The sequence below is a fragment of the Physeter macrocephalus genome, chromosome 14 (assembly GCF_002837175.3).
Source record: "Physeter macrocephalus isolate SW-GA chromosome 14, ASM283717v5, whole genome shotgun sequence".
NCBI classification, from domain to species: Eukaryota; Metazoa; Chordata; class Mammalia; order Artiodactyla; family Physeteridae; genus Physeter; species Physeter macrocephalus.
This window is the reverse complement of record NC_041227.1, coordinates 64,913,336-64,929,209: the sequence shown is the minus strand read 5'-3', so window position 1 is coordinate 64,929,209 and position 15,874 is coordinate 64,913,336. Positions and strand designations below refer to the sequence as shown.

Here is a 15,874-nt window from a genome sequence, read left to right as displayed (position 1 = left end):
GACTCTCAACCACTGCACCACCAGGGAAGCCCCTGTAAATTATATTCTTATAATCTAAATTTTTCTCTCTGTGCTTTTAGTTCCATTTCTCATTCCTGATTATACTGCCTTGTTTTTCTCCATTTTCCTTTATTTGATTTCCCACTGTATTTTCTGGTTCTTTTCAAATAAAAAGATATGGGAGTAATTCATTCTGTAGTTTTTTCTAATTCACTGGATTGGATTTTCATATTCATGAATGTAAGTGTTTTTCTAGGAGTACAGCTTTGATTTCACCATTAGGTGTGGAATGTAATGTGCTCATCATTTTTTCTAAAGTCTGTAATTGCAGTTTTTATTTCCTCTTTGACCAAGCACCATTAAGGAGACTGCTTTTCAGGTAATTAGATTTTTTTTAATTTATACTTTTTCCTAGTGAATTGAAATTTTTTTGTTTTGTATAGGCAAAATAATATAATCTGAACAATATTTACATGAATATTTTTGCAAAATTTAGTTAGTTTTTCAATGATTCATTTTTGTAGATGGTTCTATGATGCTGGGAAAAAGGTATACTCACTATTATGAGAATGTTTATTCATTTATATAATTATAACTTCCAAAAGCTTATTTATGTTTTGGCTTCTTGTTCTGTCATGTGTTAAAATTTTTGGTACTATTTTGGTTTCTATCAGTTCATTTTATTTATAACAACTTTTGCTTTGTGAATCTTGCTGCAAAGTTATTTAATACATAAAAGTTATATCTTCATTATAAGTTTGCTTTTTTTCAGTATAAAATGACTTTTCTCTCTGTTTAATGCTTTTCACCTTATGTTGTTTTATGTGTGCCACCTGAAAAATTATATAAAGTTTAATTTTCTTAACCCAAACTATAATCCTTGAGTTTTGTTGAGAAAATAAACAATATATAACTAAATAAAAGCATAATAGCACAAATAGTTATATTCGTGAAGGTGAAAGATCTGTACATTGAAAACTATTGATATAAATAACAGTGATGAAAGAAATCGAAAAAGACACAAATAAATGGACAGATATTCTGTGTTAATGGACTGGAAGATTAATATTGTTAAAATGTCCATACTACCCAATGTGATCTACAGATGCAATGAAATCCCTATCAAAATTCCAATGGCATTTTTCACAGAAATAGAAAAAACCAGTCCTAACATTCACATGGAACCACGAAAGACCCTGAGTATCCAAAGCAATCTTGAGAAAGAGAGCAAAGCTGGAGGCATCACATTTCCTGGTTTTGAACTATATTACAAAGCTATAGTATTCAAAACAGTATAGTATTAGGACGAAAACAGTCATATAAATGAATGGAACAGAATTAAGAGTGCAGAAATAAAACCATGATAAACCGGACAATTGGGATTGATATATACACACTACTATATATAAAATAGATAACTAATAAGAACGTACTGGGAACTCTACTAAATACTCTATAATGACCTACATGGGAAAAGAACCTAAAAAAGAGTGGATATATGTATATGTATAACTGATTGACTTTGCTGTACAGCAGAAACTTACACAACATTGTAAATCAAGTATACTCCAATAAAAATTAATTTTAAAAAATTTAAAAAATAAGCTTCATGATGAAAGAAAGAATGAAAGAAAGAAGGAAGAGAAGGAAGGAAGAAAGGAATAAAGAAAACCATGCATATATGGTCAATCAATTTTCCACACTTAAAAACCTGCAGATACCTTGGGAGAAAGTCTACTACATATAGCAGAATGATGAAGGTTGTTGAAGGTTGATCTGTAATCTCTCTCCTGACTGATTGTAATGAATTAAGTAATGGAACTTCCTCACTGAGACCCCATACTTTTAGGGAGAAAGATCAGGAAGTTTGGCTAAGAATAACAGACCATGTCAAGATCTATCCTTTGGCTCTCTTGCCTCTAAAACCTGGAAGTGTTGTGAGTCACTTGTGTGGCACTGGGAGGTTCAAAGTTTTGCTATTTATGATAGCAACTACACCAAACATTTATCTAGTGAGGCTGGACATGTGTCCTTTATATATTTATTACTCATTTGTATTTCCTCTTTATATATACCAGTGAAGTTTTTCTTCTACATGACAGTCCAAAACATTTCCTGTTAAAGTTAATAATAAACAAGTCTTGTTGCTGTTCTTGTTGTAAAACTAATTTATTATTCCGTGAATTTTTGTTTGAAAGGTAAAAGTGACACATGCAAACATTCCAACTGTGCAGAAAGGCACAATGTTAAGGTAAAAATTCTTGCCTATACTCTTTGACTCCTGCTCTTAGACTCTTCCCACAAAAGTTATTACCACATTATCTCCCCACTATTATCACCAGGGAGTATGATGGGGAAGGAAGGGTATGAGATCTGAAGTCAGTCTGACTGGGTTTGAATCCTGGCTTTGAATTCTAGCTTTGTGACCTTGAGCTAACAGTTGGTGCCTTAATTTTCTCATCCAACAAAAGGGGTAAAAATAACACTGATATCATTGGGTTGTTATGAGCATTAAATGATAAAACATCTGGATCACAAGTGTTTTAATAGGTATTCATTTATGAACTTTTAATTTTGAGATAATCATAGACGTACAGAAGAGTTGTATAAGTAGTACAGAGAGTTCCCATACACCTTCACCTAGTGTTACTGTCTTACATAAGCAAAGTACAGTTACAGAAACTAAGAAATTAACATTGGCGCCTTACTATTAACTACAGTACAGGCTGTTCAATTTGCACCACTAATGTTATTTTTCTCTTCTGGGATCCAATCCAGGATCCCACATTGTGTTTATTTATGTTTCCTCCTCTCTCTGTAGTTCCTCAGTCTTTCCTTATTTTTCATGTCCTTGATACTTTTGAAGAATACTGGTCATTGTAGTGTGTAAAATGTCCCTCAATTTGGGTTTGCCTGATGTTTATTTACGATGAAGTTGAGGTTATATATTTTGGCAAGAATGGCACAGAGGTGATGTTGTGTCCTTCTCAGTGTACCATATCAGGAGCTACATATTGGTACGTCTGATTACTGTAATATCAGTTAATATGCCTTGATCGCTTAGTTACAGTGGCATGTGCCATGTTTCTCCACTGTAAGGTGGCTATATTGCCCTTTGTAATTAATAAATATTTTGGAAGTGATACTTTGAGACCAAGCAAATATCTTATTTCTTCATAAACTTTCATGCGCTGACTTCAGCATTTATCATTGGATCTTGTCTGTAGCAATTATGACTGTGGTGTTCTAATAGTGATATTCTATTTCCCTCAGTCTGTCTTCATTTATTAATTGGAATTTTCCTGTAAGGAAGAATTTTCCTTTTGCCCCCTTATATTTGTTTATTTAATTATTTATCCATGTCATAGGAGGGTCTATTAACTTTTCCTTAAAAAAACAGTAAGTTTCCATGATATGCACAGTTCTCTTCCAGCTAAAATAACCATGCCTCAAGCAGGAATCCCCAGCTGGGTTTGAAACAGTGATGAAAGCAGATGTCCATGATTGAGAGAGGTGCTGTCATCCACCCAAATGACCCTGGGACCCCACTTACTGTAACCCATCAGGGTGAGCGCTCCTATAAGCATGATCAGAGTCTGTAGAGCATCCGTGTAGATCACAGCAGCCAGGCCACCTAGTGGGAAGATGAGCACTGAGGTGAGGGTCAGGTACTTTGGTGGAGACGAGTTACTCTAGGTGGCAGAGGGAACTTGGAATTTCAAGACCTGACGGGGGAGAGTTCCTAGTGTTGATTGTTTGCAAAGATGGCCACAGTATCTCCTTCCCAGGTGCCTGCCCATTTTGTAATGTGGCTTTGCTGCTCCTTTCATGTTGAGGTGAAGTTGATTTCTCTTCTTCTTAAATATGGTTTGGCCGAATGACTTGCTTTAACCAATAGATACCGTGGAAGTGATGTTGGGCAGCTCCAAGTCTGGTCCTCAAGAGGCCTGCAGTTCCTGCTCTTGTTCTTGTGTTGGCCCGAGAACACTATGCTTCTTTAAGAAGCCCAGTCTAGCCTCATGGAGCATGATGGGCCACCTGGAAGGAAAGCCCAGCTGACAGCCAAGCTAACCACCAGCCACCTGAGTGAGACCATTTTGTTCCACCCAGCTGTTCCAGGTACCATCTAACTAATATAATTCAACCGAGCCAGGTGAGACCAGCAGAAAAACCACCCAGGCAACGCATGGAATGAATTGTGGGTGGAAATAAACCATTAACTCCCTAATGGGGGGTAGGTGGTTAGTTACACAGTAATTTCTAACTGACATGGGAAGTGATGCTTGGGCCATGGTCCCCAAGCTCTGAAGACCTTTATTTTAACATTGGAAAGAGGATGTGAGTACTAGGTATTCAGAGGCTAATAGGCTTCCCAAAGAGGGTCACAGTGGTTGGCCTCAGTGGATTCTTATTGGTCTCGCCACCTAGAAAAATCTTTGTAATGACAATCATGGTAGCAAATCCATCAGCATCTGGACAAAACAATCTTGCCAGTCTCTTCCCTATCCTTTTCTCCTTCCTCTTTCCCTACAGAGAAGGGACACTTATCTGACATGAACATATTTACTCATGGGTAAAGTCACAGTACACTAAAAAAACCAAACAAACATTCATGTGGGTGTGGAGTTCTGTGATTCCTCCTTCTTTACCCCAGGAATAGGGTCATCTCACAAATGGAGAGAGAACTGGCTTAGCATCTGGCCCCAATTCTCTGCTGGCCCCACTCAGGCAATTAGTCAGCCTGAGTGTGGTGAGATCCTGAAGATTGGTACCACTGAAACCCACACACGTTTCTATACTAATGTCTATTGGGCATTTATCACTCACCAGGCACTGCATTTAGTGTTTTATTCGATCACTCACCAAACATCTGGTGAGCGCCCAGCCTAGTTCTACGTGGTAGGGATACAGAGGCAAACAAAACAGCATGTTGCCTGTCTCCTCGGAGCTTCTAGTCTAATGGGGGAGACACCCCCCAAACAAGGAAACAGAGAGATAAATTGGCAATTGCGACTAAACATTTCCTTTCCCTGTGCCCCAGACACGTGGCTTCTGTTAGCGCTGAAAACTCAGCCCAGATCTTTCTGCATCAGCGGGCTTTTGAATTTCTGAGAACTGGTCACTCTTCTGTCTAGAGCCTCCAGTGGTGTTCCACGGCATTTAGGACTAAATCCAGGCTCATCTGATTTCCTTCGAGGCTCCGGTGCCTGCCCTTTCCTCCACTCCTTTCTCCTCCCATCAGGGCTGCGGCACAGCAAGATGCCGGCGTCACCGCTGTCACTCCAGCTTGTATGAGTGGCCTCCCCCACAGCTAGACAGGACTCAGCCTCAACACATGTGCTCGCTCAGCTTCAGCCACCCTGACCCCCTTGCTAGTCCTCAAACAAACAACACGGGTTCTCATGTCAGAGTCTTCCCCTTATCTCATTTAAATCTGGTCCACATATCACCTTAGAGACGCCTTGCCTGAATGTTGGGTGGAAAAGAATCCTCCCACCATTATTCTCCATCTCGTTATAACAGCACTTATTGGCTTCCTTGTTCATTGTCTGTCTCCCCATCCCCACTAGAATGTAAGTTCCTTTGGAGTAAAGATTTTTTCTGTCATGGGAATTCCCTGGTGGTCCAGTGGTTAGGACTGGGCGCTTTCAATGCCGTGGGCCCGGGTTCAATCCCTGGTGGGGGAACTAAGATATCACAAGCTGCAGGGCCAAAAAAAAAAAAAAAAAAGATTTTGTCTATCTTGTTCACTGCTATGCCCCATTTCCTAGCATGATGCCTGGTATATAGTAGGTGATACATAGATAGATATAGATAATTTGTGGAATGAATTACACCAAGAGGAGGCAGAGAAGGATGAAACTGGAACAGAAGACGAGAAGGTGAATATTCAACAGCAGATACACGTCCAGGTGCTGTACTCCACCAGCCACTCTTCTGGGATGCAAGTCTGAGGGGGAAAGTTGAGGCTCCCCGGACTCAGGCTCCAGAATTGCAGTGGTTGATGGTCTAGCTTTGTATAGTGTGTGTGAATACACATGTTCAGCAGTTAGTAGGTTCTAATGAATAGTTCTTGAATAAATAAATGGAAAATAGCTTTATGCAGTTGCGAGACCTTTTAAAATCCTCCCTTCTATCAGTCATCCCCTCTTCCTTTGGACAATGACCAAGAGAAATCATATTATCTGGGGTGATGGACTGAGGGTTCATGAAGACATGGTCTTAGCACACTGGAACGTCAGAAGACGAGCCAGGAAAAGACAGGGTGGCCCACAGCCCCTGCCCACCACCTCCCCCAGAATCACCCCTTGTTCAGTCGTACCTGCAACAGTGTATAAAGCTGTGATGGCCAGCAGCCCGACTATGGCCAGGTACAGATTTAGGTGCAAAGACTGCTGAATGAAGATGGCACCTGCATACATGTCTACCTGGAGAGACATGAAGTTGACGGGTGAATGAATGAATGGATGTTTTAGCACAGTTTCCCCAGGCTCAGGCCCTAGCCTTGATTCTGGCAAACACAGAAACATCATATGATGTCCTCTCTTCATCTCTTCCTAGGTCAGGGGTCTCAAACGGGAGCCCTACGGGTGATTATGTTTGAGACCCCTTCACTGGGCTAATACAAGCGCCTCAGTCGTCTTCCTGCTTCGATTCTTGACCTGCCTACTCTCCATCCTCCACGCTGCAGCCTTTATCAAATACCATCATGATCATCTCATCCTCATCAAAACTCTTCAGTAGCTCCCTACTGCCCCCAAGATAACGTCCAAATAAGTTAGAGCTGTATACCAGGCCCTTCATGGTTTGCCTGCCACTTGACCTCATTTTCTTTACTCACATCATGTTCCCAGTCCTCCAGACACACTGAAATACACCCTGTTTCCCCAACAAGTCATGTTTATTCATGCCCCCAAGCATTTTCTTATTCTGTCCAGCCCTCTGGAATGCCAATCCCCCTTTCTCTACATCCTCTCTACATCCTCCTCAGATGTAACTCTCCTTGGGAAGGTTTCCCCACATCTGTAGCTTCCCACCAGAATGAGAGCGAGCATGGTCCTGCCTTTCACATCTGGAGTTGGCCCAGAGTCAGTTATTGTTGTTTGAATGGAATGGAATTGCTCTGCCCACCCCCGCTCCCCGACATAGGACAAGGTTTCCCCCAGCTCCAGATGGAAGAGAAGAGGGCATCAGTGTGAGCCAGGCTGAGCAGCACGTACTGGAGGTTGCAAAGCATCTGCTCTTGGCTGCTTTCCAGAAGATCTGCCCATCCAAACGTCAGGGTGGGGCAGGCTCAGTGGGCCATCAGCACATATGATTAATAGTTGATAACTGCCTGATCCCAGGAGGAAGATGACAGACCCACCTGAGGGCTCTCGGAGTCCCATTCAGTGATGGGCACCATCCCAAGATGTTGCTGAAGAAGCTTTGGCAGGAGAAGGGGGAGGAGTCCTTTCCTCTACCTTTTTCCCGTACTTCCTCTGCCCCTGATTAGCCTTTGCCCCCACCCCTCCCATCTTCCTTGAACCTCCCAGAAGCTTCCTCAATAGGAGGAGAAGGTGGATGGGGAGGGACACCCCCAGCTGAGCTTCTCACCAGGCTGTGTCCCCACCTTACCGAGATCTTGGTGAAGATGTAGATAAACAGGTAGAGCACAGCCAGGATGATGGGGATCCTGTTACCGCCAAAGCGTTTCCTTAGGTATTCTGGCATCGTGGTGACCTGGGGACCAGAGCTGAGATTTTGCCACCCAACAGCCCTTCTTCCCCCTCCCCCCTTCTCCCCAAACTCAGAAGCACAGATGGTCTTCTTGGGATTCTCAATGGGAGACTTAAAAGAGAGGAGAAAATGGGAACAAAGGGGTGGGGTGAGGATGGACTGGGGTTCTGTGCAGAGTTATGTACCCAACTATCATGTATCCCAAATGTGTACACCACCCCAATTTTTGCCCTCTCCTGTGTTATTACATAAAACTTATTAATATAGTTGTTACTATTATAAAACTTAATGGTTTTCTTTAAACCAACTCATGTTTATATTGAAGTAAACTTATCTAAAAAGAAAACTTCAAATCACCACTGTAAATGAAAAATCAATCCTAAACTTAAGGAAACCAGCAAAAATATGCACATGGATAATAAAATCACTCATTCATGTTCTATTCTTTCCTGGCAACTTCCTCTTGCACACCAAAAACCCTGGGCCCAGAGCCTACTCAGTCTTTCTTTAAAAAAAAAAAAAAAAAAAGAAGTTGTCAGGAAAAGTGTTGAACAGGTGTTAAATGCTCACTAACACCAACATGAGACTTTACCCTTGAGCTCATTGAAAGATGATGGAAGAGGAAATAATTTTGCCAGGTGATTCAGTGTAATTGGCTCCATGTCTAACACCTAAACTCATCTCAAGCATCTCCATTTGCCCATGTTCTAACCTTTGGGGAAGTTGCTCTCATGTAACCCTTCAGCCACATTACCAGGAGCAGAGAATCCAGAGACAGCAGAGAAACCAGAGAAGCACTGAATTAGGTCCAGATAGGTGGGCCAAAGCTAGGTGCCATTACCATATAGGGCACCCCAGGGGCTGAGCCATACCGAGGAGAACCATTATTTGGGTGGCACTTTTCTTTGGGGATAGCATGTCCTTGCCCAGTCTCCTCACTTTCTCCGCAGACTTGGGTGTTGAGACAATGCCATGTCTAGACAATGGAACCTCAAATGCACAACTGTTCTTCCATGAGGTCCCGGATGTTGGATGGGAAATGACAGAGTAATGATTATGTTTGCAGCCCCTCGTCCAGGCTGTTGCTGCTTGGGTGTTCCTTAGTCTAACCCAGGGAGTAGACTAATGGGTACCCGATCATGAGCTGATAAATGGCAAACCATCCATCCCAAGGTCAGATTGTGAAGGCAGAAGAAGCTGGGAGTGGAGACTGGGAGAGACTGGATGGCCAGACTTGATTCAAGAATGGTAAGTTGTTAATAGTAGAATCTGGGTACAGTATTCAAGACTATAAGGGTGTCCGGTGTAAAATTATTTCAACACTGACGTAGGTTTGAAATTTTTTTCGTAATAAAATATTGGCCAAAATAATTGAACTCTAGGAATAAATAGACACCTTAAAATTTAAAAAAAGAAACGAAGCATCTCTTTCCTCCCGCTCTCCCCAAAAGGGCAATTCGGGATTCTGACCCTCATGAGTGGCTTGCCTCAACTCTCTGATTTGCTGCAAGGCAAACACAGCAGGGATTTTCCAGAAGCACATTGCACTGAGCTCTGACACTCTATCAGGGAATAACACATGGAGAGATTCAATCAAACCATATTGAATGGACACACTCTTGGTGATGGTATGAAAGCTAATTAGAGAGAGTGCATGAGAACTTCAGCCCATTCAGATAAGTGGACCAAGGAAGATGCTCCTCAAGAGGATTCACTATCTCGTCTGTGAATGACAACCACCAGCTGGTCTTGTTGGGGAGCGAGACTCCTATCATTGGCTGACAGCTTTTATCATCAGTTGACCTCCATTACGATCTGCAGAGAGCCGCACAGCCTGCTACATGCAGGAAGTTTCTAATGAGCTAAGAAAGGAAGGAGGCATGAAAGTCATCAGAAGGCGAGCAGCACTGGTATCTAGAAATCAAACTCTGGGGAGAAATGTGAAGCTAGCTGACAGATGGGAGGCAGAACCTAGGCTGTTTGTCGTAAAGTAGCTAAGAAGGCAATTTGCCAGCAAGCAAGGTTGAGAGAGACAGAGACAGAGAGGTGAATGACTGTTAACACAGGAACCACCCTCTGAGTGTCGCTGGGTGAATGGCAACAGGAAATAAATGCAGCCAATGACGACTGCCCTGAGAGAGGACCACCCAAGTTCCTTGGTCTGGTGGCTCTTCATCTCCTGGGGGTGGAGGGCAGTGAGGGAACTTCAGCACCTCTCTTACTCTCCCTTGAATCACGTCCAGACAGCCACACTTAGTCCTCATGTAGAACCCCTCCCTCTTCCTCGGAATCCCATGCCATCCGGCCATAGCTACTTCCGCCCACCCCAAGCCTCCCGGGAACACTGTCCAGCAGCCAGTGAGAATTCAGCTCCTTCACTGGCTTCCCCTCTTTCTAGACTTTCTCCGAGTCTGGAAGCAGCTTCAAGGACAGTGATGAGCACCCACTGGGACATCTTGTACAGTGTCTTGGTTTGTTTAACCCCAACAGATGGGCATTTCCACCCAGCAACCCATTTCTCTGGCCAACATCCAAACCTCGTCATCTCCAGGACCCCATTCACCTCTGATACCCCAAATTTTCATCAATGCAACCCTTTCGTTTGCTGACTCTGATGACCCCGGCTTTGGGACCTGACCAAGACTTTCAGTCCCTAATTGGTGCCTCTTCTTTTGGGTGTCAGCTCATCCTTCATTTCACTTCCTTCTGAAATCATGGACCCTGCTACTGAGTAATTTCAACAAATATTTTTCAAATATCTACTATGTATCAGGCACTGTTCTAGACATTGGGAGAAAACAGAGATAGTTCTTGCCCTCCTGGAGCTTACAATTTAATGGGAGAGACACACAGTCTAGCGCAGTGGCTCTCAATGGAAGGAAGAGATTTCATACCTCCCCAGGGAACATTTGGCAATGTCGGGAGACACTGCAGCTGCCACAGTTTGGGGGGTGCTATTGGCATCTAGTGGATAGAGATCGGGGATGTTGCAAACATCCTACAATGAACAGACTACTCCTCACACATGCATAAAAACACACAGCAAAGAATTATCCTGCCCCAAACGTTACTACTGCTGATGCTGACAAAGTATAATGGGAAAAACACACAGTCTAATGGGAGAGGCGTATTAATTTATTAATCACACAAGCAAATGCAAAACGGCAACTATGGCAAACACAATGAAGGAGGAGACTTCACCTAATCAGAGAGGTCAGAAAGGCCTTCCTGGAGGAATAGTTTCTTGAAGTAGAATTTGGATAGATGATAGGAGTTAACCGAACCACAAAGGAAAAGGAAAACTTTCCAGCAAGAGGGGAAAGCACTGTAATGGGCTGGGGAAGTAAAGAGCCTGGTGAGGATGAGGAACTGTTAGACCGGTGCCTGGAATGCAGTTGGCATTCAGCTCAATAAATGCTTCTTCAATGAACAAATAAATGAATGAACTGACAGGAGTAAACTGGTGGTTAGAGAGTAGGGTGGGCCCCTAAAGAGTAGAGGTCATTTTCCATTTTCGTAAGTAAAACTGGTCTGTAATTTTCTTGATGGGTCATATTAGCGTTATCCTATTCTCAAAATGCGGTAGACAAAAATTACTTCTAGGTGGATAATTGACTTAAATGTGAAAAGTTCTAGAAGGTAATATAGGAGAATATCTTTATGACTTTAGAGTAGGAAATATTTTTTAATAAGACATAAAAGATAGTAATTAAGGAAAAATGATAAATGGAACTACATTAAAACTAAGGTCTGTTAAAGGGAACCCTCCTACACTGTTGGTTGGAATGTAAGTTGGTGCAGCCACTATGGAAAACAGTATGGAGGTTCCTTAAAAAAACTAAAAATGGAGTTGCCATATAATCCAGCAATCCCACTCCTGAGTGTATATCCGGACAAAACTCTAATTCAAAAAGATAAATGGGGACTTCCCTGGTGGTCCAGTGGTTAAGAATCTGCCTTCCAATGCAGGGGACGCAGGTTCGATCCCTGGTCAGGGAACTAAGATCCCCCATGCCATGGGGCAGCTAAGCCCGTGCACTGCAAGTACTGAGCCCGCGTGCTCTAGAGTCCACGCACCACAACTAGAGAGAAGCTCGTGCGCCACAACGAAAGATCCTACATGCTGCGACAAAGACCTGACACAGCCAAGTAAATAAATAAATATTAAAACAAAACCAAAAAGATACATGCACCCCAAGTTCATAGCAGCACTATTCACAATAGCCAAAACATGGAAACAACCTAAATGTCCATCAACAGATGAATGGAGAAAGAGAAAGACAAATACTATACAATATCACTTATATGTGGAATCTAAAATATGACACAAATGAACTCATCTACAAAACACAAATAGACTCACAGACATAAAGAACAGACTTGTGGTTGCAAAGGGGGTGGGGGTGTGGAGGAGGGATGGAATTTGGGATTAGCAGATGCACACTATTATATATAGAATGGATAAACAACAAGGCCCTACTGTATAGCACAGGGAACTCTATTCAATATCCTGTGATACACCATAATGGAAAAGAATATGAAAAAGAATGTATATATATGTATAACTGAATCACTTTGCTGTACAGCAGAAATTAACACAACATTGTAAATCAACTATACTTGAATAAAATAACTTTTTAAAACACCTAAGATCTGTTCATCAAAAAACACCATTAAGAGAGTTAAAAGGCAAACCACAAAGTAGTGGGGGGGAAGATATTTGCAACACATATAATAACCCTAAGGGCTTGTTTCCAGAATGTATAAAGAGCTTCTATCAATAAGAAGAAGCTATATAACATAATAGAAAAGTTGGCAAAAGTCCTAGACAAGTTACTTCCCTAAAGAGAAAATCCAAATGGCCAGAAAATATATAAACAGAATTGCCAATGGAAAGAACAGTGAGGGGGACTCCCCTGGTGATCCAGTGGTTAAGAATCCGCCTTCCAATGCAGGGGACCCCTGGTCGGGGAACTAAAATCCCACATGTCGTGGGGCAACCAAGCCCGCACGGGGCAACCAAGCCCGCGTGCTGCAACTGCTGCACCCATGCACCACAACTAGAGAGAAGCCCACGTGCCGCAATGAGGAGCCCGTGCGCCACAGCAGAGGATCCCGCATGCTGCAGTGAAGATCCTGCGTGCCGCAACAAAGACCTGATGCAGCCAAAAATAAAATAAATAAATAAATAAATATTAAAAAAAAAAAAAAAAAGGAAAGCACAGTGAGACATTACAACACACCCACCAAACTGGCAAGAATTTTAAAGTTGGAAAATACCAAGTGTTGGCAAGGATGTGGAGCAATGGAGCAAAGGGAATTTGCATGCACTGCTGGTGAGAGTATAAACTGACAGAGCTACTTTGGGAAAAAGTTTGGCAATATATAGTAAAGCCAGATAAACACATCCAATGACCCAGAAATTCCACTTATAGGTAGATTTTCTCCAGAAATGTATGTTTATATGCATCAGGACACTTGTATAAAAATGTTCACAGCAGCATTGTCCATCATAGGCTAACATTAGGAGCAACCTTGTTTATGTGCATCAGGGCACGTATAAAAATGTTCACAGCAGCGTTGTCTATCATAGGCCGACATTAGGAACAACCTAAATGCCCATGAACAAAAGAATAGACAAATATATTGGGGTATAGTCATACTACAGAAGACTACATAGCAATGGAAATTAACACACAGGCTACTTGCAAGGAAAGAATGTAACCCCCCCAATTCCATGTATATTTCATTCCAGAAAAGTACAATTAAACCATCTTGTTTAGGTATGCCCAATTAAAACCGTGAAGAAAAGTAAAGAAGTGAGTCCAATGAAAGTCACTGTGAAAGGAAGGCATCCTGATCTGCTAAAGGCACGTGGGGGAGTGTTATATTTTGTGTCTTTTTTTTTTTGGCCGCCCCAGGCAGCATGTGGAACTTCCCTGACCTGGGATTGAACCCGTGCCCCCTGCAGTGGAAGCACGGAGTCTTAACCACTGGACCACTAGGGAAGTCCCTGTTTTGTGTCTTCATCTGGGTGTTCATTTTACAGTAGTTTGTTAAGCTGCACTTTGCGTTTTACCACTTTTCTCTGTGTTTATTTTATTGCCCAATAAAAATAGATTGGGTAGCTTTTTATCTTTTTTCAGCACTCTGGCATTTATTATCTAATATGGGCTAATCTTCTCTCTGAATAAGATGTTGTCCAAAGAATGTCTAGAGCCACAGGAATTTTTTATTGAACAACAGAGCTTGGAGATCCTTTCACAGCAGCACAACTCTGTCAATTTCAGCCCTTTTCACAGCATGATATCCACAGTACAGATGCCCAGTCCCCTAATGAGCGATACTGTTGTCGTCCACAGGTTTTTCTATTACAAACTATAGAAGTCATTTCAATTCTTCATGCCTCTTATTAACCTTCGACCACACAAATTCCTTCCTCATTCAGCAAATGACACTGTCTTCTACTTCCCAGAGAAAATGGAAACCATCAGCTGAGAACATCTGGCCACCCTACCTATGAATTAACCTATATCTCCACCATCCTTTACTCTTTCCTAGACTAGGTGCTCAAGAAATATCTGCTGATGCTTTGGCCCAGAGATCCTCAGTCCCAGTCAGTGTTGTTCTATCCCAGAGATTTTGTCTATGTGGGAGCTAATCACAGGTGGGTATGGGCAGACCCAGGCCCCAGTCACCAAAAACCGTGCTTTTAGACTCAGTATTCTCTCCCAGTGAGGTTATTTATTCCTACATCACTGCCCTTTGCATAAGATTGCACTACTTCTGGTACAGAGTGATTTTTTTTTTCAATGATTTCTCTGATCATTAAGTAGTTCTTTCTACTTTGTGTATTTTTTTAAATTTCTGTAATAAAAAGTTAAAATCAGTTATTGCTTGATGAATAACACTATGATACTGTATGATCTTGCCCTGTGTAGTAGAATGTCTAAAACAGAATTAAGAATTCAGAATTCATGGTATGAATGACAGAAAGCTGTCAGTAAGATCACAGGTGATTTTTAAGTTTATTTATTTTTTTTTATTTTTTGGCTGCACCACACAGCATGTGGGATCCTATCTCCCCCACCAGGGATCAAACCTGCACCCCCTGCATTGGAAGCATGGAGTCTTAACCACTGGACTGCCAGGGAAGTCCCTAGAAGTGATTTTTTTAACTACTTTTTTTTTCAAAAAGTCTAAAGCAGCATTATTTTGTAACAAAAGTTTTGACATATCACATCAGCCAGAAACAACTCAATTATGGTTTTGGGTACAAAGGAAGGGAAAAAAATCACTGAATCGCGCGTGCGTGTGTGTGTGTGTGTGTGTGTGTGTGTGTGTGTGTGTATGTATGTTAAAAGCAGTAATATGTTGTGGCTTAAACATTTAGAAAAGACTGTGATTTTTACGTTTGTGTTTTGGCATTTAAAAAAATTTTTTGAGCCTACGTTTCTTCCAGCTTCTGAAAGCCACTGCCCCCCATGTATCTTTCTTTTTTCTTTTTTTTTTTGCGGTACGCGGGGCACGAACCCGTGTCCCCTGCATCGGCAGGCGGACTCTCAACCCCTGCGCCACCACGGAAGCCCTCCCCCATGTGTCTTTGATGTCCATTACTAGGTGGGAAATGCTAAGGACAGGGTTCCTAATTGTCTCAGCTGTGCATCATCCCACACTAATGCTGGGACCTCTTAGGGACTAACGCAGAGGCCCCCAACCCCCGGGCCGCAGACCAGTGCCATCCCAGGCCCATTAGGAGCCGGGGCGCACAGCAGGAGGTGAGCGGCGGGCGAGCCAGCGTAGCTTCATCTGCCCCTCCCCATGGCTCCCCATCGCTCGCATTACCTCCTGAACCATCGCTCACGTTACCGCCTGCACCATCCCCACCATATGCCCCCTTCCGTGGAAAAATTGGCTTTCGGGAAACCAGTCCCTGGTGCCAAACGCACTGCAACGGAGAGTGGCCCCCGCTCGCCGCAGCTGGAGAAAAGCCCGTGCGCAGCATCGAAGACCCAACGCAGCCAAAAGTAAATAAATTAATTAATTTTTTTTAAAAAAGTTTGGGGGGCTTCCCTGGTGGCGCAGTGGTTGAGAGCCCACCTGCCGATGCAGGGGACACGGTTCGTGCCCCGGTCTGGGAGGATCCCACGTGCCC

The 15,874-nt window shown here is 42.6% G+C and overlaps 1 protein-coding gene across 6 annotated transcripts in view; it reads right to left on the bottom strand.

Moving 5' to 3' along the window:
- SLC5A11 (solute carrier family 5 member 11) overlaps positions 1-15,874 on the bottom strand; it is a 45,671-nt gene that overhangs the window by 18,086 nt on the left and 11,711 nt on the right. For 2 of the 6 annotated variants that reach the window (XM_007105628.2, XM_055090145.1), the window contains 3 exons: positions 7,618-7,722; positions 6,323-6,428; positions 3,554-3,634 (listed from right to left, as the gene is read on the bottom strand). In XM_007105628.2, the coding sequence (XP_007105690.2) occupies positions 3,554-3,634; positions 6,323-6,428; positions 7,618-7,722 (292 nt within the window). The remainder of the gene's footprint in view (positions 1-3,553; positions 3,635-6,322; positions 6,429-7,617; positions 7,723-15,874) is intronic. The other 4 variants (XM_007105629.3, XM_007105630.3, XM_024123461.2 and 1 more) reach the window with 3 other exon arrangements.